The sequence below is a fragment of the Capra hircus genome, chromosome 4 (genome assembly GCF_001704415.2).
Source record: "Capra hircus breed San Clemente chromosome 4, ASM170441v1, whole genome shotgun sequence".
Taxonomy (NCBI): domain Eukaryota; kingdom Metazoa; phylum Chordata; class Mammalia; order Artiodactyla; family Bovidae; genus Capra; species Capra hircus.
The window spans coordinates 107,233,466-107,261,342 of record NC_030811.1 but is presented as its reverse complement, the minus strand read 5'-3'; the positions used below and the strand labels follow the sequence as shown (position 1 = coordinate 107,261,342).

General features: G+C 43.2%; 1 protein-coding gene across 4 annotated transcripts in view; it reads left to right on the top strand.

Moving 5' to 3' along the window:
• Positions 1–27,877, top strand: part of DYNC1I1 (dynein cytoplasmic 1 intermediate chain 1) — a 368,960-nt gene that overhangs the window by 317,338 nt on the left and 23,745 nt on the right. For all 4 annotated transcript variants that reach the window (XM_018047394.1, XM_018047396.1, XM_018047395.1 and 1 more), the window contains one exon: positions 27,603–27,743. In XM_018047394.1, coding sequence (XP_017902883.1) covers positions 27,603–27,743 — 141 coding nt within the window. The remainder of the gene's footprint in view (positions 1–27,602; positions 27,744–27,877) is intronic.

The window sequence follows — 27,877 nt, the reverse complement described above, 5'->3', positions numbered from 1 at the left end:
TAATATTCTCTAAATCCTTTCTGCACTAGAACTTTTGGTCTCTAAAATGCAGCTCCTTTATGCTGACTGGTCTGGTGTCTGGCCTGACTTAACCCACGTGTCAGTATGTTGGTATTTGATGTGTATCCTGGACAGCACCCTGGGGTGCACTCATCCAAAAACCTTTCAGGACACACGTTTGATTGATGGGAGTCACTGACTTCCTCCAGGTGTATCTGTCTTGTATTGACATTGTATAATTTGTCTTAGCAGTTAACATACATCTCAGTCCCCTAAGCTTTTAACAAAGCAGTGAATCTGACAATAAAATTTTCTAAGTGACTGAAGGGTGAGGACTTTGCTGAAATTTGAAAGATAATCTTCAATTTTCAAGCAATACTGTGAGATCAATAACTATTACCTATTTCATATTTATGAATACATCCTCTGCCAGGGTTAAAATGTAAAATGACTGTCTTAGCTGATTTTCCCCACTCTTAGCTACTAGAAAGGAATCATCATCTCAATTTTTCATGAATAAAAGAAGTTGGAAAAAATTTGTTTCTTAGGGAAAACATTGGTTATTACCTTTAAAATAGATTTGTTAAAAATGATTAGGTCTTGTGATAAATGTTAAGTGTAGCTAAAGGGCTTCCCTGCTGGCTCAGTTGGTAAAGAATCCGCCTACAATGCAGGAGACTGCTTGCGATGCTGAAGACCCAGATTCAGTCCCTGGGTTGGGAAGATCCCCTGGAGTAGGAAATGGCTACCCATCCCGGTACTCTTGCCTGGAGAATTCCATGGACGGAAGAACCTGGTGGACCACACAGTCCATGGGGTCAAGAAGAACTGAACACGACTTAGTGACTAAACCACAGCAATTATAGATAATGCGATAATAAAAACAGCTTGGTCTTAGTCACTGAATCTCATTATCATGTGCAGAATTTCTGCCCTTTCCCTATAATAGTAATAATAAGACTGAGAGCTCTTTGAGTGTAGACCCACCATGTTATTCTGTATATTTTCCCCAGTACCTGGCATAGTGCTTGGCACCTGGTAGGCACATAATAAATCACTGGATTAATACATGGGTGAATAAGTCCTGGGTCATTTAAAGATGTACATTAAAGAGACACTGTAGCAAATATTTAGTTAGCAGTGGTTTTGAGTAGTAAAATTTGTAACCATAATTTAGAAATATAATTATTAGAAAACTGAGGTTAAGCTTTAAAAATCCTATTAGGAAATATTTAAGAAACTATAATTTGGGGGAAGAAAATCTAAGGCAACCATCCAGGGATCGAGGGCCTCCTGATATTTTTCTTACAAAGTAGGTGATTAGAATTCCTATTCGTTTGCAAGAAGGATCCAAAGAGAGGGCCAACCAGAGTGTGTCCTTAACCACCCCTTTCATTCAAAAGGGTATTTGATCAAGTGATCAAAGGAGGACTTTCCCTAACAAGTCTGAAGGTGGCCCCTTGGTCCACTGTTACATACAGTATTGCTCTTTCTAAAGATACCTCTGGGAAAGTCTGACTCTTGTAGGAAGTGATTCTCTCCAGACGAAGGGGGCTCAACTCTTCTCTAAGCCATAGTTTATAAGAAAAAATTCCTAACTCAGACTAAAACAGTGGAGAGGGGATAGAGAAAGAAATATACTAAAGAAGCTTCTCATAGTAGGTGACATTCAAGGTGAGGCTCTGGAGAAAGGGAAAGGAATTTAAGCAAAAGGAACGGCGGTTTCAAACTCAGAACCATGGGCCAGTTGGCAGTCCAGCTGTGTGATTTTAGGAAAGGTCCTTACCCTCTTTGTGTGCAGTGTATTCATCTATACAATGGGGATGAAGATACGACCTGTCTCATAGGGTGCTTGTGAAGGTTAAATGATTTAAGGTATATATAAAGCTCTTAGAACAGTGCCAGGCCAGGGTAAACACCATGAAAGAAGTAGAAATCCTTTTATTGCCATTAAACGGTGTTCCTGTTGCTATTGTTGCTGTTTGGATGTGGAGGTAGAGTTGAGCTGGAGCAATGCGCTCAAGGTGACAGGAAGGGAATAACAAACAGACTCTTGAGGCCAAAAGGGACGATGGAAGGCAGTCTGAGGCCTTGCGATGACGACAGAGTGAAGTCTCTCAGTCATGTCCAGCTCTTTGTGACCCCGTGGACTGTAGCCTACCAGGCTTCTCCATCCGTGGGGTTTTCCAGGCAAGAACACTGGAGTGGGTTGCCATTTCCTCCTGCAGGGGATCTTCCCCACCCAGGGATCGAACCTGCGTCTCCCACGTTGCAGGCAGATCCTTTACCCTCTGAGCCACCAGGGAAGCCAGAGGTGACAAGGGCAATGGCTTATGATAAAGCGGGCCCTTACGCCTCCGGCTTGGGGTACTGAGTGAGCCTGGGCACTGAAGACATCTCACCTTCCCCCCAGGATTTTGAACCACACGGTCAGCCTAATGTTCTACGTCTACTGCTGCTTAAGATTACCAGCCATACTTGTGTTCCACAGCAACCCCTGGATTCAGCAGAGTGATCCCTCTTCTCTCAGCACCAGCTGGTTGAATTATTAATGAACACCCTCAGAGTTCTACCACATTAAATAGTAGCATCTTTTCTTTTATTTTTTTATTGGAGGATAATTGCCTGACAGTGTTGTATTGGTTTCTGCCAGACGTCAATATCAATCAGCCACAGGTATATTTATGTTTCCTGGTGGCTCAGACAGTGAAGGATCACTCTAACAGTGGAGGAGACCTGGGTTCCATCCCTGGGTCAGGAAGATCCCCTGGAGAAGGGAATGGCAACCCGCTCCAGTATTTTTGCCTAGAAAATTCCGTGGACATAGGAGCCTTGTGGGCTACAGTCCATGGGGTCGCAAAGAGCCGATCCCGACTTGAGTGACTCAGCACGCACACCCAGCTTCCTCTTGAACTTCCCTTCCATGCCCATCCCACCCCACCCCTCTGGGTTGTCACAGAGCACCGGGTTTAGCTCCCTATGTTATACAGCAGTATCCTACTGGCTGTCGGTTTTACACATGGTAATATATATGTTTCCATGCAATAGTAGCAGCTTGATTAACCAGAATGTTTATTTTTGCAACCCTTCATGGGACTCCCCTCCCAGCTCACTCCTACACTAAAATATTCAGATGAAGCCCTGTTATGATGATAAAGACTACAGTGGTAATAATAATCATTGTAATAACAAATTTCATTCAACCGAACACTCCCATGTGACTGGCTTTGTGCTAGTGATATCTTGTAATGTTAAGATTACTTTGGTAAATATTCTGCCACATGCCCCCCCATCCTGAGGGGCTTGTTACAGAATCGTTTCTTCTGACCTTTCTGCTGGCTTCGTGTTTACTTGTTCATCTGTTGTATCTTCAATTGGACTTTTTAAAATCAACTTCTAATTGTTTTTAAATTTTTGAGCCAATATATATTATTCTTTCTTATCCTTCTTAGCTCCAAAAAATCTGTCACTGTCCCTTCTAATCCTCGCCCAGAGCACTATAGTTTTTTTTTTTTTTTTTAATACCAGTCCCCTACCCCTCATCAAGTCCTGACTTCTACAAGGGGATTTAAATATGGCAAGCCTAGAAAACTGATAATACTCTTATTTGTCTTAGATCTAAAGGAAACACATGGAAGGGTTTTTTTCCTTAGTATGTTCTAGTATCAATTACTTTCATGGTTTCTAGACTGTTTCTTTAACTTGTTTGACTATTTAGGACGTATTGATACTCTTTTTTTTTCAAAGTAGGTATCACTTTGATGATCTTTATCCTGCTTCTCATAAATGTTATTTGCCAGGATTACACAAAATATGAGTAGAATTTGACCATTAGGACAAATTACTATTACATCAACTTGGGACAGTAAAAATTGAGAGATTGTTCTCATTCTCCCGGTAATTTGTAAAGAATAAATAAAAGTTTTGTAGAGGAAAAATAAATATAATGTTTGAAAACGCTCCTTTTTCCTTCCAAAGTGGAGTAATAGGCCCTCCCATAAATTCTGGGGAAACGACCTCAGTGTTTACTACTGGAAGCTCACCAGTGCTGTGGACGTTTCTGGAGAGGAATGTTGTGGAATTGGCTGTAAGAGTGAAATAGTTTTCTCTCCTGCCCCCTGCTCGCTGGGTTGAACTACACCCAAGTCAAAAGCAAGAAGTCTCTTAGAAGTTGTCCGTTTCCCTCTCACTTACGACCTTCCTTAATGATTAAAAACGTAGCTTTTAAACCAGATTTCCCCTTTACCACTCTGCCAGGCCCAGCTGCATTAAGAGCTGTAAAGGGTGCCCCCATCCAGGAGGGTTATGTTTGAACCTCTTGGCTTCTGCCCACCTATGAAACCTAACCTATGCCTGATTGGTTTGCTTTTTCTCTCCCTCAGTCGTCCTCCTTTAACAAGATTTAGTTAACGAACTGAGGTTTGCTAGTCCTTTGCTATTAAGACCATTTTTTTTTTCAATATAGCAATCCATGGGCCATCAAAATGAAATGTGTGTGTCTTTATGTCTGTGAGTGTGTGAGTGATACTGTTTATTCTTATTACAGTATTTCATGTATATCTAGATCTATAATGAATTAGAGCAGGCACACACCTCAATAAGAATGCCTTCTCCAGTCTGGAGTCTGTTTGAAAAAACAGTTTCTCAAGAGTAGAGAATGACTACTTCTTCTTTAGCAAGTTTGTGACAAAATTACTACCAATTTCTCTGAGGTTGGTCCCTCCTCATACTTAGCTCCCTACATAATCCTCTTAGATAATCTTCCTAAAATAAAATATATCACAGTATATAACAATGTTTGTATTCTGTGGGAATCTTAACAGGTGTTTTTTTTTCAAGCCAGGAGAAGAGGTTGGTGATTTAAAAGAAATACAGAAAGAGTTAAAGTGAACAGTATTTTTACCCGAGAGGCCTTTTAAACTTATTCTTCAGGAATGGGCTGATTTATGCCATGCAGAAGTCCCCAAACTCATCTGGATATGGAACTCATTTTCACCCAGACACACAGGAGAACAGACTTGGAACATACTCTTGGAAACTCTGACAGACACCGCTCCGCTTGCTCTCCTAATCTCTTCAGACACCTCCACCTGCATTTCATGGTTTTCCACTCTCTTGGACAAGCATGTGCCTATTAGTCCCACAAGTCCTAAATGCAGTCTTTCCAATATGCGCTTTCCAATAGTAATGTTAAACAAGCAAACAAAAGAATCAGTAAGGGTTCAGGGAGGGTAAAGATGACGTTGCAGTTTAGGCACTCAGTCATGGCCGACTCTGCATCCCCAGGGACTATGGCCTGCCAGGCTCCTCTGTCCATGGGATTTCCCAGACAAGGATGAGGTGCTCAGTGAACCTTAATTTCTACACAGGAGAGGAGAGAGAGACTTAAAGGAAGAATTAAGTGTCCAGAAATAGTATTTAGAGATGGAGGCGTGACAGGTGCTGAAAGCCGTGTATAGAGATTTCCATGAAGATAGGTATGGTGCCAGCACTATTGGAATAGTGATTGAATAAATATACCACTTATCTTCTTATAAACAGCTTTTGTGTCCTTTATGGAATCGAAGTCCGTGGGTGGGAAACAAGAAAGAAGAGCAACAAGGAAATATGGCTTAAGTCAGAGAAGTCGACCCACTGTGTGATTCCCTAATATTACAGTGAAGAGAACCACTGTGTGAAGAGGGGTGATTTAGACATTCTTTTAGTTCCATAGTTTCCACCTCACACTGATTGTAACTGAGTCAGTTAGGAATCAGAGCATTTTTTAAAAGCCTGTAAAGTCGGTAACATTTTAGACTGTCCACCTATTTTTATTTGCTGTATAGTGTGGATGTGACCAACAGGCTGGTTCCAAATAGGAAAAGGAGTGCGTTAAGGCTGTATATTGTCACCCTGCTTATTTAACTTTTACGCAGAGTACATCATGAGAAATGCTGGGCTGGAAGAAGCACAAGCTGGAATCAAGATTGCCAGGAGAAATATCAGTAACCTCAGATATGCAGGTGACACCACCCTTATGGCAGAAAGTGAAGAGGAGCTAAAAAGCCTCTTGATGAAAGTGAAAGAGGAGAGTGAAAAAGTTGGCTTAAAGCTCAACATTCAGAAAACGAAGATCATGGCATCTGGTCCCATCACTTCATGGGAAATAGATGGGGAAACAGTGGAAACAGTGTCAGACTTTGTTTTGGGGGGCTCCAAAATCACTGCAGATGGTGATTGCAGCCATGAAATTAAAAGACGCTTACTCCTTGGAAGGAAAGTTATGACCAACATATTAGACAGCATATTGAAAAGCAGAGACGTTAGTTTGCCAACAAAGATCCATCTAGTCAAGGCTGTGGTTTTTCCAGTAGTCATGTATGGATGTGAGAGTTGGACTGTGAAGAAGGCTGAGCGCTGAAGAATTGATGCTTTTGAACTGTGGTGTTAGAGAAGACTCTTAAGAGTCCCTTGGACTGCAAGGAGGTCCAACCAGTCCATTCTGAAGGAGATCAGCCCTGGGTGTTGTTTGGAAGGAATGATGTGAAGCTGAAACTCCAATACTTTGGCCACCTCGTGAGAAGAGTTGGCTCATTGGAAAAGATTCTGATTCTGGGAGGTATTAGGGGCAGGAGGAGAAGGGGATGGCTGAGATTGAGATGGGTGGATGGCATCGATGGACCATGGACTCGATGGATGTGAGTCTGAGTAAACTCCGGGAGCTGGTGATGGACAGGGAGGCCTGGCGTGCTGCAATTCATGGGGTCGCAAAGAGTCAGACACAACTGAGCAATTGAACTGAACTGAACTGAACTGGACTGAATGAACTCAAATGCTGGAATAACGCAGTTTTCTCTTGTTTAATGAGGCATCACTCTATTGTCATAAAAAAATATTTTAAATCATTTTAGTTGGCACCAAAAAGCTCAGCACTTTAATATAATGTCAAGGTCTTCATTTGTTGTTTCCCTCTTTGTACTGAGCCATGAGCTTCCTGAGGTCAGTGGCTATGGTTCATATCAATTCTATATTCCCCACAGCTTTCAGTCAGAACAATAAATGGTTAATGCATAATATAGGCTGATTATCTTACTGACACTTTTATTGACTGTATAAATTAAATTAAGCTGTTAGCAGTTATGGGCTACCCTGGTTGCTCAGAGAGAAAAGAATCTGCCTACAATGAGGGAGACCCAGCTTCAATCCTGGGTTGGGACGATCCCTTGGAGAAGGGAATGGCAACCCAATCCAGTATTCTTGCCTGGAGAATTTCATGGACAGAGGAGCCTGATGGGCTACAGTTCACGGGGTCACAAAGAGTAGGATACGTGGCAAGTCAGACAAGTGATTAACACACACAGCAGTTGTATAGCTGATTAATGATAGGATAAACTCTGAAGCTGTATATTCACTACAAATTTGTTTTAATCCACTCTACCCCAAACTGGACCTGCGAGGACACCTCTGCCCTCTCTTTATTTATTTAGGCTGTGCTGGGTCTTCGTTGCTGACAGGCTTTTTCTGTAGCTGTGGTGCGTGGGGGCTTCTGTCCACTTGCAGTCCTCAGGCTTCCCGTTGACACGGCTTCTCTCCTTGCAAAGCACAGGCCCTAGGCGCATGGGCCTCAGTGGTTGCAGCTCGTGGGCTCTAAACACAGGCTCAGTGGTTGCGGTGCACAGGATGAGCTGCTCCACCGCACGTGGGATTTTCCCGGACCAAGGATTGAACCTGTGTCTCCCACATCGGCAGATGGATTCTTTACCACTGAGCCACCAGGGAACCCCCGTGTCCACGGATATCTTTGATTACTGCGTTATCCACTTATTACCTTTTTTCTACTCCTTTTTTTTTCCTTCTGTCCAATCAGTTGTATAAACATATGAACTTATGAATGTTTACATATCAACCTACATGGTTTCATTGCAACACGTGCAGGAATGTAATAACTGTAGGTTGTTTTTTTTTCATATTCACCCAAAGTCCACAGCTCAGCATCCACTCTTAGTGTTTCAGTGTCTGTGGCTCTGTACAAGCACAACATGTAGCCACAATTATAACATCGTACCGAGTAGTCCACTGCCCTAAACTTAATCCCCACTGTTCATCCCTCCCTCCTCCCAGCTCTTGGCGCCCACTGATCTCTTCCCGTCACCATAGTTTTGCCTTCTCCAGAGTGTCCTATACCCGGAATCATAATGTGCAGGCTTCCAGAGTAGCTTCTTTCACTTGGTAATATGCATTTAAGGTTCCTCTGAGTCTTTTCGTGGTTTGAGAGCTCAGTTTTTCTTATCAATGAATAACATCGCCTCAGTATAATATAGTTCACTAGTTCCTCAGGACATCTTGCTTGGTTCCAAGTTCTGGCAGTTATGAATAAACCTGCTGAAAGTTTTCATATACCAATTTTTGTGTAAGCCTTAGTTTTCGCTTCCTTCAGGTGAATACATGTGTGCGTGCTCCGTCATGTCCGACTCTTTGCGACCCCATGGACTGTAGCCTTCCAGGCTCCTCCATCCATGGGATTTCCCAGGCAAGAGCACTGGAGTGAGTTGCCATTTCTTTCTCCAGGGGATCTTCCCAGGGATTCAACCTGCACCTCCCGCACTGACAGGCAGATTCCTCACTACTGTGCCCCCTGGGAAGCCCGCTACTCTGTGGGGAACGTTAGTAATGGAGGGAGCGTGCAGAGCAGGGGCGCATGGCAACTCTTTGTACCTTCCTGTCAGTTTTTTTGTGAATCTAATACTGCTCTAATAAAGTTAAAAACAAAACAAAAACAAAAAAATCTTGCTCTCTGGAAAACCAAACAGTTCAGGGATAAAGTAAAGATATATTTTTAAAATTAATTTTTATTGATATATAGTTGGTTACAATGTTGTGTTTGTGCTGTACAGCAAAGTGAAACAGTTTGTGTGTGTGTGTGTGTGTGTGTGTGTGTATTCACTCATTTTTAGATTTTTTCCCATGTAGGCCATTGCAGAATACTGAATGGAGTTCCCTGTGTATACAGTAGGTTCTTATCCGTCATCTCTTTTATATATAGTTGTAGGTTTATGGGGCTTCCCTGGTGGCTCAGTGGTAAAGAATCTGACTGCAATGCAGGAGACCTGGGTTTGACCCCTGCATTGGGAAGATCCCCTGGAGGAGGGTAGGGCAATCCAGTCCAGTGTTCTTGCCCGGAGAATTCCGTGGACAGAGGAGCCTGGTGGGCTGCCGTGCATAGGGTTGCACAGTAAGACACGGCTGGGTGACTCAGCAGCAGCATGTTTATGTCACTCCCAGTCTCCCGGTTAGTCTCTCCCCCTACCCTTTTTCCCTCTTGGTAGCTTTAGGTTTGTTTTCTACATCTGTAACTCTGTTTCTGTTTTGTAAATAGGCTCATGTTAACCACTTTTTTAGATTCCACATACAGATGAACTCATGACACTTGTCTTTCTCTGTCTGACCTACTTCACTCAGTATGACAGTCTCTGGGTCCATCCTTGTTGCACCACGTGGCATTATTTATTTTTATGTCCGTGTAAAGTTATGACCAACCTACATAGCATATTCAAAAGCAGAGATGTTACTTTCCCGACTAAGGTCCGTCTAGTCAAGGCTATGGTTTTCCCAGTGGTCATGTATGGATGTGAGAGTTGGACTGTGAAGAAGGCTGAGCGCTGAAGAATTGATGCTTTTGAACTGTGGTGTTGGAGAAGACTCTTGAGAGTCCCTTGGACTGCAAGGAGATCCAACCAGTCCATTCTGAAGGAGATCAGCCCTAGGATTTTTTTTGGAGGGAATGATGCTAAAGCTGAAACTCCAGTACTTTGGCCACCTCATGGGAAGAGTTGACTCATTGGAAAAGACTCTGATGCTGGGAGGGATTGGGGGCAGGAGGAGAAGGGGATGACCGAGGATGAGATGGCTGGATGGCATCACGGACTCGATGAACGTGAGTCTGAGTAAACTCCGGGAGCTAGTGATGGATAGGGAGGCCTGGCGTGCTGTGATTCATGGGGTCGCAAAGAGTCGGACACGACTGAGCGACTGAACTGAACTGAATAGTCCATATATTATGTACCACGTCTTCTTATCCATTTCTCCTCTGATGGACATTGAGGTAGCTTCCACGTCCTGGCTATTGTAAAGAGTGCTGCCGTGAACATTGGGGTGCACATGTCTTTTCAAATTTTACCCAGTTTCCTCTGGATCTATATCTAGAGGGATTGGTGGATCATATGGCAACTCTCCTTTTAGTTTTTTAAGGAAACTCTATAGTGACTCTACCAATTTACCTTTCTGCCAAGTGTTGGAGGATTCCCTTTTCTTCACACCCTCTCTAGCATTTATTTGTAGATTTTTTGATGATGTCCATTCTGACTGGGGTAAACTGATACTTTACAGTGGTTTTTATTTGCATTTCTCTAAAAATTAGTGACATTGAGCATCTTTTCATGTGCCTCTTGGCCATCTGTATGTCTTCTTTGAAGAAATGTGTGTTTAGATCTTCTGCCCACTTTTTGAGGAGAAGGCGATGGCACCCCACTCCAGTACTCTTGCCTGGAAAATCCCATGGATGGAGGAGCCTAGAAGGCTGCAGTCCATGGGGTCACTAAGAGTCAGACATGACTGAGCAACTTCACTTTCACCTTTCACTTTCACACACTGGAGAAGGAAATGGCAACCCACTCCAGTGTTCTTGCCTGGAGAATCCCAGGGACGGGGGAGCCTGGTGGGCTGCCATCTCTGGGGTCGCGCAGTGTTGGATACGACTGAAGTGACTTAGCAGCAGCAGCCCACTTTTTGACTGGGCTGCTTTTTTTTTTTTTTTTTTGGATAATGAGTTGCATGGGCTATTTGTATATTTTACAAATTAATCACTTGTCTGTCACTTCATGTGCAAATATTTTCTCCCATTCTATGAGGTGTCTTTTCCTTTTGTTGATGGTTTCCTTTGCTGTACAAAAGCTTTTCTATCTAACTAGGTCCCATTTGTTTATTTTTGTTTTTATTTTTTCTAGGAGGTAGATCCAAAAAGATTGCTGCAATCTGTGTCAGAGAGTATTCATCCTGTGTGTTTCCTTAGAGTTTCATAGTGTCCAGTCTTACCTTTAGGTCTTTTACCCATTTCAGGTGCCATCTCCTGGGGTTTGCTCAGATTTATGTTCCATTGAGTCGGTGATGCCATCCAACCATCATCATCTGTCGCCCCCTTCTCCTCCTGCCCTCAGTCTTTCCCAGCATCAGGGTCTTTTCCAGTGAGTGGGCTCTTCTCATCAGGTGGCCAAAGTATTGCAGCTTCAGCTTGAGCATCAGGCCGTCCAGTGAATATTCAGGGTTGATTTCCTTTAGGATGGACTGATTCCTAGCACTGTTTATTAAAGAAAGATATATTTAAATATAACCATACAAGACTCATGACAGCCGCAGACAGAGCACCTAAGAAGACAGAAAACAAAGCTGGGGGCCTGGGAGGAGGAGACGTTGGGTAGCGGGTGTAGGGGTCCGAGAGGGGATTGCTCAGGTCAGCAGGCCTTCATAGGGATCTCAAGATTGGTTTACCAGGAGGAGAGAGAATCCTTTTTTTCTTAAGTGGTAGGAAGCAGCAGAGTGAACACAAGCTTGAAGGCCAGAAGGGATCCAGTGTGCAGAGGGGATTGTGATTGCAGCCAACTGGCTAGAGCAGAGGGTTTTGATTAGGGGGTGAGGAGTTTGGGGGGGGGGCGCGTTTGGAACACGTGGTCCATTTCAGTGCTGATCTGCCCCAGGGGGATCAGATGGTGGTATTCATATCCCGGGACTGTCTTGCTGGAGCCCTGGCTCTGGCTGTGTGGCGTGGAGGTACTTTCTCAATGTAGCTATTTGTACCGAGCCTGTCACTAGCTCGGCAGGAGGTAAAAATCACTTGACAGTCTCTCCTGGCTCTCACCCATCCAAAGCCTGAGAGAGTGGGGGTGTCAGAGTGGGTGGGCGCCAGGGAGAGGGCATGCTTAAGAGCTAAGCATTCAGTGAAGGAGAGTAACGGGCACTGAGAGGCTTGCCCACAGGCCAGAGCCACCCGTGCCAGGCAGACGGGCCCCCACCATGGGGCCCCTGTGCCTACACGCTCCCCGCGGTTGGCCTTTCACTTTCACCATATTTGGTTCTATATGGAAATCTCTCTCGCACTCTTTCTCGATCTCATTTTCTGCATGCACACACACACATACACATAATTATTACCAAAAAATCACTTCAGAATTTAAGCTCTCAGCTATAAGATTCTTCTCCTGAACAAAAAGCTACAAGTGAGTGCATTTCTGTTTGTTTCGAATTACAGGAACCACTCGCCACTTGCAGTGCCTATTAAACCCATTCGACTTCTAAAGGCGAGAACGATAACATTTTGGATTTCATTTTTGTTTGTCCTCTGAGAGTCTTGAGTTTGGGCCAAAAACTCAGGCCCTGGATGAATGTGCTTCAGACCTCACTTTTTGTCACGAGGCCAAGTGGACTTGGGAGAGAGGGTGGAGCTGTCTGTTCAGACATGATTCTTAGTTTTGCCCTTTGCCTCTGGAGCCAGGGCCCTGGCCCACATCCAGCCGCACGATGGGAAGATTATGATATTTTCTAGGTAATTTTAAGGAGCACAAACCCAAAGTAAAGTCAGGTGGTTTCAAGCCTGCACTGAATTTTTCATGTTAAGGATTTGTCCTGATTTGGGTTTTCAGCAGAGCTGTATTTTGAATGATGAAGGGAGCTGTATTCTTCTGGAGACAGGCATGTTTTGGTTGTTTGCTAATGACCTCTGGTTTTGCTTATGGGGAGTTTTGTTAACAAATGGAAATGTAGCAAAATAAAACACTCTCTTCCATACTTGCTTTTTCCTCCACTTCCTTTTTCTCCTCTATTTAAACAATAGGAACCCTTGCAATAAACTGTCAAAACCAGGCTATAGATATTAGTTATTGTAGCATCATTAATACTGTGTAAAAATAAATTAGTCACTTGGGCAATCAAACACATTCTTGTGATCTGCCGTCGGTGCTTTTAAACAGAGCCTTCCCTTCGCCGTTTGATAGATGCTATTGTTAAGAGAAGGGGCTGTGGAGATGTATTCAAAAATTCTTTGAAAATTTTCCAGCCTCAGGAACCCATTATGCAGGGGGTAGCCTTTAAAGGAGACTGATAATGAGTGGGCTTCCCAGATGGCTTGGTGGTAAAGAATCCTCCTGCCGATGCAGGAGACATAGGAGATGCATGTTCGACTCCTTGGTCGGGAAGATCCCCTGGAGTAGGAAGTGGCAACCCGCTCCAGTATTCTTGCCTGGAAAATTCCAGGGACAGAGGAGCCTGGCAGGCTACAGTCCATGGGGTCTCAAGGAGATGGACAGGACTGAGTGCACAGAGGAGCCTGGCAGGAGCCCGCCTGCCCTGGAATCGAAAGGTTAACAACCCAGGAGAGGAGGGCTCTGCTTGGGGACCCTAGTTGGGCTGGCTACCCTGCCTGCTTGCCTTCTCACCCCATCCCTACCTCACCCTCCAACTACCTTGTCTAAAAGAAAGAGACCTCAAGATGGAGCCTGCAGAGGGTCACAAGACTAAACCAAATTACACTCTTATCTCAAGCACAGAAGGCTTCATTTCGGGGAGGGGGTGGTGGAATTAGCTCTGTATTTGGGCAAAAGAAACTGAATCGGACGGAACAGTCATTTCTGGTTCCCGTTCAGTTGGGTCCCTGCGATGGTTTGGCACCTTGATATTGAGGTTGCATAGAGTTTTCCAGTCTCCATCCTCCCTTGTCCCAGTGGCCTCAGACACATGGCAGAACTACTGGTGTGATATAAGAAAGCTGAAAATTAAAAGGAGGCTCTGCTGTCCCTGTGTCTTCCCGTGGGAGACACAGGCCGGGCCTGCCATCGTTGACTGCGTGTTAAGTCCACACACAGTGTACTGTTCTGCGCTCTTGGGGGAAATTCCATAAATTCAGAATTTCAGAGAGTATGTGTGCCCATGTGGGTGTGCACTGGAAGCCAAGAAAAAAAGAGAGCCTTCTCTTTTCCTTTGAGACCTGCATCAGTTTGCTGGAGTCGCCATCACAAAGTATCAGAGATGGGATGGTTATAACAACAGAAATTTATTTCCTCGCAGTTCCGGAGACTGGAAGTCCAAGATCAAGGTATTGATAGGGTTGTCTTCTGAGACCTCGCTCCTTGGCTTGTGAATGACCATATTACCCCTGTGTCTTCCCCCCATGCCTGTCTGTATCCAAATCTCCTCCCCTTATAAGGACACCAGTCACATTGGATTAAAGCCCCCCATTATCTCAGTTAACCTTAATCACCTGTTTCTGGAGGCTGTATCCAAATAGTCGCTTTCTGAGGTGCTGAGGGTTAAAACTTCAACAGTGACTTTTGGGGCCAACACAGTTTACCCTATGATAAAAGCTAAGGATTGAGCCTTGGTTATGGACAAACAGCTTCTCCTGATGTTCTTACACACCCGCACCCACACACAGACACACACACACACACGCACACCCACACTCCTAGTGCCTAAAGGGCCCTAATCCCTCCAAGGCTGGCTCCCAGGGGCAGCAGAGCCTTGAAGGACCCACGGTTGGTGAGGGAAAATTGTAGGAATAGCCAATGCATTATAGCTAATGTGAGAAGTCAGTTTTTTTGCTTGGGGTAGGGGGAACAGTGTTGCTTCCTACAGGACTTGAATACATTTAATTCCTGATTTTCGGCATTTGTGAATGGGATTTTGCATAACAATCATGGACTTACATTAATAGCTTCATCTTTAAACGCCTGACTTTATAGCATAGAAATTTCTTCCACAGTATAGAAGTAACATCAGTAGTTGTCTCTGCAGTTATTTTTTAAATTAATTTTTATTGGCGTGCAGTTGATTTGACAATGTTGTGTTTTTGCTGTATATCACAGTGGATCAGTTACAGATATAGCCACTCTTTTTTAGATTCTGTTCCCATGTATGGTTATAGAGTACTGAGTAGAGGTCCCTATGCTGGTTCCTTGTTAGTTATCTATTTTATATAGTAGGGTGTACATATAAATCCCAGTCTCCCAATTTATTCTTCCCCTCACTTTCCCCCTTGGTAACCACAAGTTGGTTTCCTACATCTATGACTGTATTTCTGTTTATAAATAAGTTCATTTGTACCACTTTTTAAGATTCCATATATAAGCGATATTATCATAAGATATTTTTCTCTCTGTGTCTGACTTACATTACTCAGCATGACAGTCTCCAGATCCGTCCATGCTGCTGCACATGGCATTATTTTGTTTTCATGGCTGAATAATATTCCATTGTGTGTGTGTGAATACACGCCCCCGCCCCCATATCCTCTTTATCTATTCCTCTGTTGATGAACTTTCCAGGTTGCTTCCATGTCTTGGCTATCATAAATGGTGCGGCCAAGAACACTGGAGTGTGTGTATCCTTTCTCTAATAGTTTTCTGCAGATCTGTGCCCAGGAGTGGGATTGTTGGATCATACGGTAGCTCTGTAGAGAAGTAAGTTTGTTGACGCTGAATCCAAAGACCCATCTCATCATTATTACTGTGTTCAGAATACATTTACAAACTGGTGCAAGATTTCTAGTCCCTGTGTGGTACTGATTTCAATTCAGGATCCTTAACCATCCATACAGCTTTCTCTTGTTTCTAGGTATCTCTCTTCTTCTCCAGACAAGCAAACATAAGAATATGTGAATGTAAAAATATTTCATGAAGAATTATGTTAATCTCCCTCTCAGTCAATCTCTCTCTCTTTCTCTTCCTCTCTCCCACTGCCCCCCAACACACACCAGTAGAACTGCATGTTTTAAAAAGAATCTCAGGTACATAGTAATGTTTTAAGTCCATGGATTACTTATGTTTGTGTCCACTGAGATAAAATTCGTCAGACGTTTAATTCCCAATACCCTGTTCTTGTGATACATAGGAAGTACCTGACTAGGTTCCCTACCGTCCCAGCCTACTTTTCATATCACCTTCCTCCAAGAACAGTCCCTTGTGTTTGCTTTGGTGCCCGTTCTGTACAAACGTGCTGACCCCTTTGCCATGATGGGGTGCTCTTCATCAGAGATAATATTTAAGGGAGCAGAGTGAAGGGAAGGGTTCGAACCAAAGTGGCATGCTCGAATAAGAGTCTTAGGAGGATGCTGAATCAAGAACCCATCAGGAGAAGCAGAGGTTCAGCCCCAGGGAGACCAAGAAAGAATCCAGAGCCCAAAGAATCAGGGGAAAGTTCAAGGCTCTGCTCAGAGGTGTCAGAAAAAGCTGGGATGACACCGAGATGTTACCTGTGCCAACACCCACTTTCAGTGCATCTTCTCTGCCTCCTGTTTGCCAGGCTTACTGCCAAGTATGAGATATAAAGCTCCATAAGAAATTGTCTGAAATATCAAGGATGGTACATCAAAGTGGCAAGTGGGCGGACTTATGAAATGAGGGGAAGCAGCCCTAGACACAAACACTAGCAACACTAGGGTCCTCTTAGAGATCTTGGAGACACTCTGGCCACCTGATGCGAAGAGCCGACTCATTGGAAAAGACCCTGATGCTGGGAAAGACTGAAGGCAGGAGGAGAACGGGACGGCAGAGGATGAGACGGCGGGATGGCCAACTCGATGGACACGAGTTTGAGCAAGCTCTGGGAGCTGGTGATGGACAGGGAGGCCTGACGTGCTGCAGTCCATGGGGTTGCAAAAGACTGAGCGACTGAACTGAACTGAGAGAGAGGTGGTTTGTGATTGGATGGCTTTAACTATCACAAGCGTGTCCAAAAATTTGGGTTGGCTTGCCAAACCAATCACAGAGCCTACGTGCCTGCAGTCCAACCGCAGCCACATTTCCCGGCCGCTCCTTGACCAACCGTCCTTAGCTTTTAGACGCTTCCCTCTGCAAGATTGCTGGTGAAGCCCCGCACTGTTGCGTGTGATGGCTCCTTTTTAGTCCTCATCTGGCATCATACTGTCTGTCTGGGACTCATTCCTGCAGCCCTCTCTCCTCTTCCTCAGCGTCTCTTGTGAAAGATTCTTTGCCATGGACTTCAAGCTTGTCCCCTCTTTCAGTTTCAGACCTACATTTTGACTGCCAGCTTAACCTGAGTGTCATCTCCAGAGACTCAAATGCACCGTGTTTAATATATAAATCAGATCTTCCAGCCCCACTGTGCAGCTGCTTCTGTTTTCTGCACTAGAAAAGCTGAAAACTCCCACATGAGTGTTAGACATCTCTGAACCAATGCCCTGTACATTTATCACTACACGTTTAATAAATGAGTAGCTTATTGCATTAAAAAAAACAGTCTTAACTCTATACCTAAGACCATTCATAATACATCTTTACCCCCGACTCTGTCCAGACAAAAATGATTTCCTATTATTCCATAGGACAAATCCTCAGATTCCACAGCCTGTCCCCACGTCTCACCTTCCATCTGGGAATTCCATGCTGATGTTCACAGCCAAGTCTTTTCATGTTGTGATTCTCCCCCCACCAACCGCCTGGCTTCCTTACCCTCTATCAAAGTCTGTGCATTTTTCTAGGCAGGTCCCATCACCTGTCCCAGATAATACCTTCCTTGACCACATCAGACTAAAGGTAACCACCAAAACGCCATCTCCCCAATCTCCGAATTCCTCTGGCACCTAACATCTGTACCACAGAGTTTAGCACCTGGCTACCTACTTGTTCGCTTTCTTTGGTATAAACAAACCAGAAAGCCAGTCTCTTTTCCAGAGATTCACAGACATGGTAAATTCCTCCTTGAGTTTTCCCTAAGAACGTGTCTTTGAGGACATTCTTATATATTTTTTTCCTTCTTCAGATGGGGAAATCTGCATACCTCCTTGTGACATAATGGGTTTTGCCCTTTGTCTTAGTTATCAGGAAATATAGAGCTGATTCGCTACCAGACTGTGATAATCAGTTTATCTCAGGATCCTACTATTAGCGCTCTGTTCACCTGCCTCTGTTGTGTGTTTATTCTTACTTTTGTGATCTGTTTCACTTGTAAGACAACAATATGAGAAAATGGGCTCCCAAGGAAACAATTTTCTCTTATTACTTCGTAATTTTCATTTTCCTATCTGGACTCCAAGTCCTTCTGAACAGTCACATCTTGTCTTTCTATTGATTTCCTGAAGTAGGAAGAATATGGTAAGTCCTCAGTAAGTCATTGTTGAGGAATTAATACTTTCGAAGAGCTTAAGTGAAATAATGTATTTTGTTAAGGTGAGTGAGGTTATTTTAAACTCCGATGGAAACATCTCCTTAAAAATTACATAATTCTAGCAGAGGGCCCTGAAGCATATCTATTTCTGCTAGCGTTTTGTTAAAATGTTTAAAGCATCAGAAGAAAAACAATGAAAATCAAAAGTTAAAGGTTACAGTAACTTGAGCATAACCCTTGACACAGGGAAGATGATGAACCAAATCAGTAGTCTGCCGCCATTAACACTTTCTGGATGAAAGTGCATTTTCCCCACAACCCCAAAGCCCTGCTGGCTGCCTCTGTAATAAACATGTAATAAACATGAGTCAGGTGGTATCTGACTTATTCTTTCTTCATTTATCCTCATTTTCACCCCTTCTTCCCCTCCCTTCCTAACATAAGGTGGCAAACATTAAAATCAGCTTTCTAGAAGACTACCTATGCCAGTCATCAAATTCTTTTCTTCCCTTTTTTGGGGCGGAGGGAGAAGGAGGAGGTTCCGTTTTTTAAGCTCACTCAGGGAGGATACTTGAACTGTGAAAGAAACCACAAGAATGTAATCATCAAGTCACAGCCAGACCTAGCCTGTGTTTCTGCTTCCTGTCCATTTACCCCTGAACCCCCCGCCCCCCCCAAACAGTCACCCACCAACACATACCTGTTAAATATTTATACAGGCATGTGTGAATAATCCGTAGAAGTACAAACACTTTTGAGACTTAAAATTCGCCCTGCTGACTGGTCTTTATCCCTGTGCAAGCAAGGCTTGCTGAATCCTTTCTTCTCTCTTTTAACGAGAGCAGAAACGTTTGCCCTTTCATTTCGGTGATATGCCGGAGGGGTTGCCTTCCTCATCCTTCTCCTTCTAAGTGCTAATGTTTGAAGAGAGAATGAGAATGACAAATGACAGATACAACTATGTACATAATCCATGCTTAGTTGCTCAGTCTGTCCAACTCTTTGCGACCCCATGGACTGTAATAGCCCAGCAGGCTCCTTTGTCCATGGGATTTTCCAGGTAAGAATACTGGAGTGGGTTGCCATTTCCTCCTCCAGGGGATCTTCCTGACTCAGGGATTGACCTGTGTCTCCTGCAATGCAGGCAGATTCTTTACCCACTGAGCCATCTGGGAAACCCACATAATTATGAAATTCAAAGATACCTCCATCCCCACCTCCTGGTCTAACCTGCATGTTATGTCTAATGTTGGAAGATAAATTAAAACTCCTCATTATCCCCCAAAGTAGCTGTGTTTGGATCAAACACAGGATAGGTCCATCTACAACAGCCTCATGTGACCTGTCAGCCTTGCAAATTGTCCAGGGTTCATCATTAATACTAGGTTATTTTCTCATGCCCATCTCCAATGTCCTGAATCACCTCATCTCATGCTTAGCTGGTGTTTCCAGTTTGAACAGACGTTAATTTCAACTTGGCTTGGGCAAAATAAAATAGGTCATCAAATCAATAAAGAGGGTAAGCAGGAAGCGTATCAAATGTATTCTTTCTCTAAACTGAATGTTTTGAACTTTTGCTGCGTGGGATTCTCTGCGCCAATTAGAATGAATACACAGTTTTCACCATTAAAATAAATAAAATTGTCAGCTATCCCACTCTTACATATAATATTTTAAAAAATACATTGCATTTAACACCAGGAGATGCAGGGGTGCAGACTCAGAAAAAAAACTTACCTTGACCCTTTGAAAATGTGCCGTTCTTATGTATGTATGTGTGCTGTGCTAAGACACTTCAGTCATGTCTGACTCTTTGTGACTCTATGGACTGTAACCCACCAGGTTCCTCTATCCATGGGATTCTCCAGGCAAGAATACTGGAGTGGGCTGCCATTTCCTTCTCCAGGGGATCTTTCCTACCCAGGGATTGAACCTTCATCTCTTGCAAATGGCAGACAGACTCTTTACCACTGTTCCACCTGGGAACTCCATCTAGGCTTATACCTTTATCTTTTTAAATCTCTAAGAATTATGTATTTCTAAATTTAGATATTTATATTTTTGCGTGCATGCTAAGCTGCTTTGGTTGTATCCGACTCTTTGTAACCCTATGGACTGTAGCCCACCAGATTGCTCTGTCCATGGGATTCTCTAGGCAAGAATACTGCAGTGGGTTGCCATGCCTTCCTCCAGGGGATCTTCCTGACCCAGGAATCAATTCTACACCTCTTATGTCTCCTGTGTTGGCAGGTGGGTTCATTACCAGCAGCTCCTCCTGGGAAGCCCACTTTTCTACATATATATGTGTATTTTATAAATATATATACAAATATACATTACATATAAATTTATTTACAATGGGGAGAGAGTTTGTAAGCCAGACGCTAGAGTTGGATGGAGGTGGACAGTTTAGACCAGAGTGGAGATGTTCTACCACTGAATCTACCCACTAACAAAATGCAGTTGTGTGATTTAACCCTAAATAGTAACAGAGACCTGGAGAAGGCAATGGCAACCCACTCCAGCACTCTTGCCTAGCAAATCCCATGGATGGAGGAGCCTGGAAGGCTGCAGTCCATGGGGTCGCTAGGAGTCGGACATGACTGAGCGGCTTCCCTTTCACTTTTCACTTTCATGCATTGGAGAGGGAGATGGCAGCCCACTCCAGTGTTCTTGCCTGGAGAATCCCAGGGACGGGGGAGCCTGGTGGGCTGCCGTCTATGGGGTCACCCAGAGTCGGACACGACTGAAGCGACTTAGCAGCAGCAGTAACAGAGAAATATGCAAAGCTGCTTAAGGCTGCAAGCACGGCTATCCTTGCTTGTCTTTCTAACCGTTGAAGGTACGGCTACAACCACACTTCTGGCTGCATAGGTCCAGTCCGAGGTCATCCCTGTCCACCACCATGTCCTAAACATCAGTCTTCACCCATCCCCTCCTCCCTCCTAACACAGTCTCTCATCAGCCTGAACATTGGCGGTAAGATGAGTGTTTCTTTAACCAGCATCGTGTTTGGTATGAAACCACTCAGCCGTGGAGGAAATAGAATCGGGGCAGCAGTAACCAGGGAGGGTCTCTCTTTAAACTGGCTTGCCTCCTTCTGCAGTCACAGAGTCTGTATCAGAGGAAGCCAGCAGTCCAGAGAAAGACCACCGGAATGGTGCCAACAAGCCAACCGTCAGTTGACCCTCCCTGCTCTGCCTCTCTCCCGTCAGGAGGCAGAACTTATCCAAAGCGCCCTAGCAACTAAGATGAACCCAAACAGTTCAGTTCAGGAGGGCACCCCAGCTTGAGTGTTTTCACAGTAATTCTCTACAGGCTTCACTAAAACGCCTTTAGGCGAACCCTTCGGTGCAGCTGATGTGCATAAAAATCGTGCCTGTGCAGAGAAATATACTCCTTTATGAACGAGGGAGGCAAAGCTTGTAGGTTTTTTTCCCATAACTTTAAACACTCAAATACTAGTCAAAACCTGTGAATATGTATACATTCTTTTATATGGATAATTATGCTCTTTATTGGTGGCGCCTCCTGGATTAGAAGGATTTTTCATGCAAATAAGCAGGAGAGGAAGGTAGTGTAACAAAAAACACCTTTTATGTGGCTTATTCAGCAGAACTTCTACATTTATACAGAGGCAAAGGCTTTATTCCTGGATTTCTAGAGCCTTCTTTCTAATTATTTTATAATAACTAATTCAAATTAAAGTCCTCAGATGTACTTTTGGTTGAGGCAACCAAACAATAAACAGACTCCCTGTGCTTAAGTCTGTTAAGAATAGCGCAGCCAGCGTGTTTGCCTGATTTTGAATCTCTCACCATGATAGAAGCAGGTAGAGGTAGGATTTGGGTATCAGGAGTATTGTTACAATATGAGCCACACAAATTAAGATAAATACAGGCTACTTTGTGCTTCAGGAGGACCCAGCATGTAGTTTGCAAATAATGTTTTCCATTTGGTTCAACAGCACCAAACTTCCCAACACCTTTTTTTGGGCCAACAGTGTTGGTTTTTTGGTTTGGTTTGTGAGTTTGGATTTGTTTGTATAAGGACTTTCTTTTTATGGTAGAGGCATCCATTTTTGTGAGCTTCAAGTTTGGGGGTCCTTTAGTTTTTTTTTTTTTAAGTGATATTGTGGTCTCACATTTTTAATGTTTCCTGGAAGAACTGGCTGGCTATTTAATTACTTCACCAGAACCCACATGACAATTTTTGAAGGACATTTTCTTATTACTTGTTGTTTAATATTATGATGATGATGATTTTTTCCCCAACAAGATACAGTTTTCAAGGTAAGATTCCATTTGTTTCCTTGTATTTCAGAATAAAAATACAGAAATGCTACTGTTAGTTGTCCACCCCCATCTGACCAACGCATATAATACCCTTTTCCCTACTCCCCGCCCTTCCAAAGAAAGGTTCATGGTTTGGGTCGACATTTCTAAGTTGGCTTTGAAAGCTAATCATTTACAGACAGATGCAACCTCAAGAACCACCATGTTTGGAGGTGTTCGGAGGCATTTTAGCACAAAATATTCCTTTTCATCAGCCTTCAAAAAACTAAAGCCCATTGGGACGCCTTGAGCTGTCTGATAAGAGGAAAATAAATCATATAGAGGAAAATAAACACTATATTTCCTGGATGTGACTTTGGCACATTTCTGACATCAGAAATAGAAATTCACCTCTCATGAAATCATTTTATACTTAACTGATTGGAAAAATGTGTGGCTCTCTTCATCGTCAGAAGTGTACTTATAAAATCAAAGCTCAATCTAGAGATCAAGTCTTTATTGTAAAACGTTGATGGATGTTGTAACTGTTCATTTTTGAACAGAATTCACTACCTGCCTCTTGTATGTAAATTTAGTATTTTTTATCCCTTCTCCAACTGGTCAAATAAATCTTTTATTACTTTTATTATTTCATTTTTTTCACTGAAAACTTACCTTCATATATCTTCGTGGATTTTGATGAAATATGAACTCAAAGTAAAAAAAAAATTGCTGAGATATAAATTCCACAGAACATCAAGGAAGATGGCTTTAATTATAATATGTAGTTTTGAGTAACTCGTTGTTAAACTTTCACATGCCTTATTCCATTCAGCTCTTACCACAGAACAGTTATAGAATCACAAAGCCAGTGGGAACCCTTGAGGTCAGTTTCTCCAGATTTCCATCTTACAGATGAAAATAAACTAAGATCCGAGGATGCCAAGTTGAAATTTCCTGAGGTCTGTAGTTTTTGCACTTTCTCTTACTTCCTTTTCCGTTCCATCCTCCTCGTTTTATCCCCATCTATCAGATAATATAATTCAATTGGAGTCCTTCACCCAAGGCTGTATAGGCACTGAGTGAACTTGAACCCGGATCTTTGCTCTCAGCATCATTTTATTCTCCTCTCTAATGCATGGCCTGCTTTAATCTCTGCTGGCTAAAAGGCCATTTCCACCCTTTTTCTTAGTTTGCTGGAGAGAAAGATTTCTGTTAGCGTCACAAGATGCCAAGGGTCCCTGGAATTGTATGGGGAGCAGCCTTGGGATTATTAATAACTGATTCAGGAAATGAAACGTTCTGACTGTGATATTTTTAACTCTTCCTAAAAGTTACATAAGGTGTGCTTAGTAAGTATGGGTTGAATTGAATGGGATAGCAGCCAGGACTGGTAACAGATTTCTCTTTCTGTGAAGACTGGAGACCTTCACTGTGTTTCATAGAGGACCCCCCACGGTTCCAGCAAACAGAAAATGGACTTAACAGCTAGAAAAACCAAAGAACCAACTCCAGTGTCGCCACGTACAACCTCGGGAAAGCTGCTGACTTTCCTGAACTGTCATTTTATTTTCTGTAAATATTGTCTACCTTTCAGAGATTTGATGTGAATTAAATTAGGCAATATGTATATAGAGTCAGGCACACGCAACACCCAGTAATACAACCTGCCCTGCCCTTCAAGCCTGTCTGGGAGGTGACTGGTAGCCTACTTCTCCACTTCGAGAATCAGGGCACTAAAATCATGCTGATCCGTGTCTGGATATTTTAGCATTTGGGGGGCACAGCCCTGGAAACTTGTCTGGTTGTTACAGCTTTATTTCATGGGCGTGCGTCACACATAGTGTGGGCTGCGTTACAAGGCAGTTTTCCTTTTTCTTTTCTTTTTCCTAACAGGCCACCAATACCAAGCAGGGCATCAGAAAAAGAGAATACACAAGTGAAGGGGTTTTTGCCTAGTGAAATTTGATTGTCTTGAAAAACACTTTCTATGGTACACACAGTGGAATGATATTTACTTTACTAAGTGGCCTAGTATTTTGCAGAGTAAATATCTAAGATCATCAAGCTTCCGTAGCTTTAATACATACAAATGATGTTACAAGTTCCTCCTCAAAAATCACTGGTCAAATTTGCCCCTACACTTTCCACCTTTTCAAAACTTGTAGTATTTTAAAACTGGTGCTAATGCAATAGCAAGCTATAACAACTTTGTGTATACAAGCATCTATGTTTCAGAATTCAAAACCAGAATCTTTAGGCCCTAATGCTTTTGATGTATTATATGAAAGTGCTAGTATTTCATGATATATATGTAAATTAGGAAATGTTTTATATTAAGTGTTTGAGACAAATTTTCAGAGAGGTTTTCAGCTTACCTTTTGAGTCCCAAATAAGATAGAATGAAAGCTCCTTTATTGAAAAAAAACTGCACTTAATATTTGGAATAGCAGTGCTTACTATTATAAGAGTGGCATTAGCCTGTGCCTGTGGTATCTGCTGATCTAATCTTGGGAACTAGTGGTTCACGGATGGTGGTTCCCTTGGTACCCTGCTAATGCCTTCAATCCTGACCAAGGCTTCTTCATCCTGTAAATTTATCAAGGTTAAAACAAATCCTTTGAAAATATAAATCCTCTCCCTTGCCCCAAACGTGCACAATCTGTAATTTAGAATTACTTGCATAGTGACTTTTAGAATGAAAGATTCAGTCTTGGAGGTAGGAGGTAATAAGGGAATATTAGCATTTCAGTACAAGACGATTTAATACGAGAAAATTGGTTTTTGGTCGGATGAAACTAAAAGTTATTTCCAGATGTTTAAAAGGTAAAATATCCAAGATATACTACAGTTTTGACTAAGTTTCTTAAAAAAAAAAAAAAAGCCACCAAAAGAGAAAAGGAAAGAAACACTAGAGATTAGCAATGTAATTTGAGAGAATTAACATATCAAATAATATCAGCTTCTTAGAAAATGCCTGGATGGTTTTAAAGCTGGATGGTTTTCTAATTGAGCAAAGCAAGGACTGTAGATTAGTTATATATTTATTGAATGTCTGTGTTCATCTGTGTCTACACCTCTATATACTCAGTTATCCTATCAGCTGGGTTATTAATAAAGGGTCCTGAGAACTGGCTTTTTAAAGCATGTGTAAATCTTTTCTACTCTTTGATTTTAAGAAAAATGTGTTACTCATATTCTCTAACAAATAGTGACTGGCTAGCTATAAAGTCAAGAATTTGGGACGAATAATCTTCTACTAAGAGAATTTAATACTCAGAAGCTATCAATGAAGGACCACCTACTTTATCTACCCTGGCTTTTTTTTTTTATATTAATTAAAAAAACACAATGTTTTCATACTATTTTAAGGCATCACTGGATATTCAGATTCTCTGGAGAAGGAAGTTTGAATCATCTAGTCCAAGCAGTGAGAGAGGATGGGAAAAAGCCACATCAATAGCAAACAGGCAAATAATCTTAGGTCCAAACTAGAGTGCAAATATGGGATAGAATAGATATGTTGGCATAAGAGTTATAATGTAGAGGTGTAAAATACAAAGCTATAAAACTAATGTCCATTTAATTCTTTTTGCGATTAGCAGTGTTACATGTTTTTTTAGCTACTTCTTAAATTAAAAATAAGACCACACACACTACCCACCCTACGCACGCAATGTCTCACCTAAAATCTTCTGTTGCTTTAATAGTCTTACAACTATATTCACGTCTCAGCAATGCCAAAGCAAGATAGTTCATGGAAGGAGACATCACTTAGTCACTACCTTAAATTTTTGCATTAGGTTCAGGCTATGGGAGTTTTATTGTCTTCTTACAGATTTTTTTTCCCACTTTGAGTTCAGCATATGGATTTTGGGCTTTTTATTTTCTCTCACAAAACATCTTGGGAATTTGCTCAGATATTTGGTGCTGATTCCCCACAGATAGGTTCTTTGAACATTTTCTGCAGAAAGGATTTGCTTGTTCATATTGTGTGTTATCATTTTTTGGTCTTATTACTCTGGCCTGTACAGGCATTCGGCTGTGCCCATGAAGAGGGTATAGACAGCTGACTGGATGAAGACATTGGGGAAAAAAACTCCCATTGTTTAGATTTCTGTCAGAGGATATAAGAATACTTAATTTCTTTTATCTCTAGGGCTTTCATTATCATTTAAATTTCATTTTACATTAATTGATCAGGGATTAGTAAAGCCATTATGCAGAAATTAGAATAAGACAAGCCAGATGGAATGAATAATTCATGAAGTCCAATTATGTTTTATTTCTGGTGTACTTTCATACTTGCCTCTGACTTCTGTGCTATTTTGATGTGACAATATTCGCTGGAAATCAGGAGTGCCATTTTAATTTATTGTATCCCTCTGGAGGGGAAGCTTTTGTATGCAGTAGGGGTGTGTTAATGCATTTTCCCCCAAAACACCGATTTTCAGGGCTCTTAGAAATATTGGGTGAGCTAGAAAATGTGATTCGCCTTCCACGGAGGTTGAGGGACAGTGCATTGAGCCTCACCAATACACCTGATTTGGGTGAACTGATCCTAGATAGGCCAGAGTCTCAGAACCACGAGATGTTTCACGTGCCCGAAGAGCTAACGATCCGTTTAAAATACGTGACCCCATTCCCGTGCAAAGGAACCATTAAAGTATAAATCTGGCCCCGGAGTCGGATTGGAAGCAGAGCTGCAGCCACGGAAAACGGCCGCTAGGTGGCAGGCGTTGCCTTCCGTGCTAAGGGTTCTGGGTCACCGCGATTGCCCGGGCTTCCAGAGCCTTCCCCCGCGGGTCTGACCCCGGCGAGCAGAGCACGCCTGGGTTCGGCCCCCAGCAGCTCGCATCGCGTAGCCCGACGAGCACCCCGAGTGCCCGGGCCGCCCGTTCACCTGTGTGGAATGTCTCCCCCCACTGTGTCCGAAGCCGCCTCCCCGCCCGTCCCAGCCCCCAGCCCCTTAGGAGTCCCTCCCCGCCCCCCACCCCCGGTATTTATTTATGCCAGTGGACAGTTCTAGTAACTTGAAAGCTGCGGTTCACCTTCCCGAGGACTTTCATCTCGGGAAGTTTTATGACACTTTGTGAATGTGCAAAGTTTTTAATTAGGCTCGCTAGACAGCCCGAGGCAGCGGCAGCGCCACAAAGTCTTCACGGTCTCTCTGCTTTACAGCACAACAAGCCGCTCTACTCCTTTGAAGACAACGCCGACTATGTGTACGATGTCATGTGGTCGCCCGTGCACCCCGCGCTCTTTGCCTGCGTGGACGGGATGGGGCGCTTGGACCTCTGGAACCTCAACAATGACACCGAGGTGAGCGCAGGCGCCGGACCCGGCGGGCTGGGAGGGGGGCGCCGGCGGCTTCTCTCCGTCTCCCCCTCTCTCAGAAACGGCCTTTTTTTGGACAGACCCTCTAATTGCAGCTGTGCTGCCGACCCCCCCCCCCC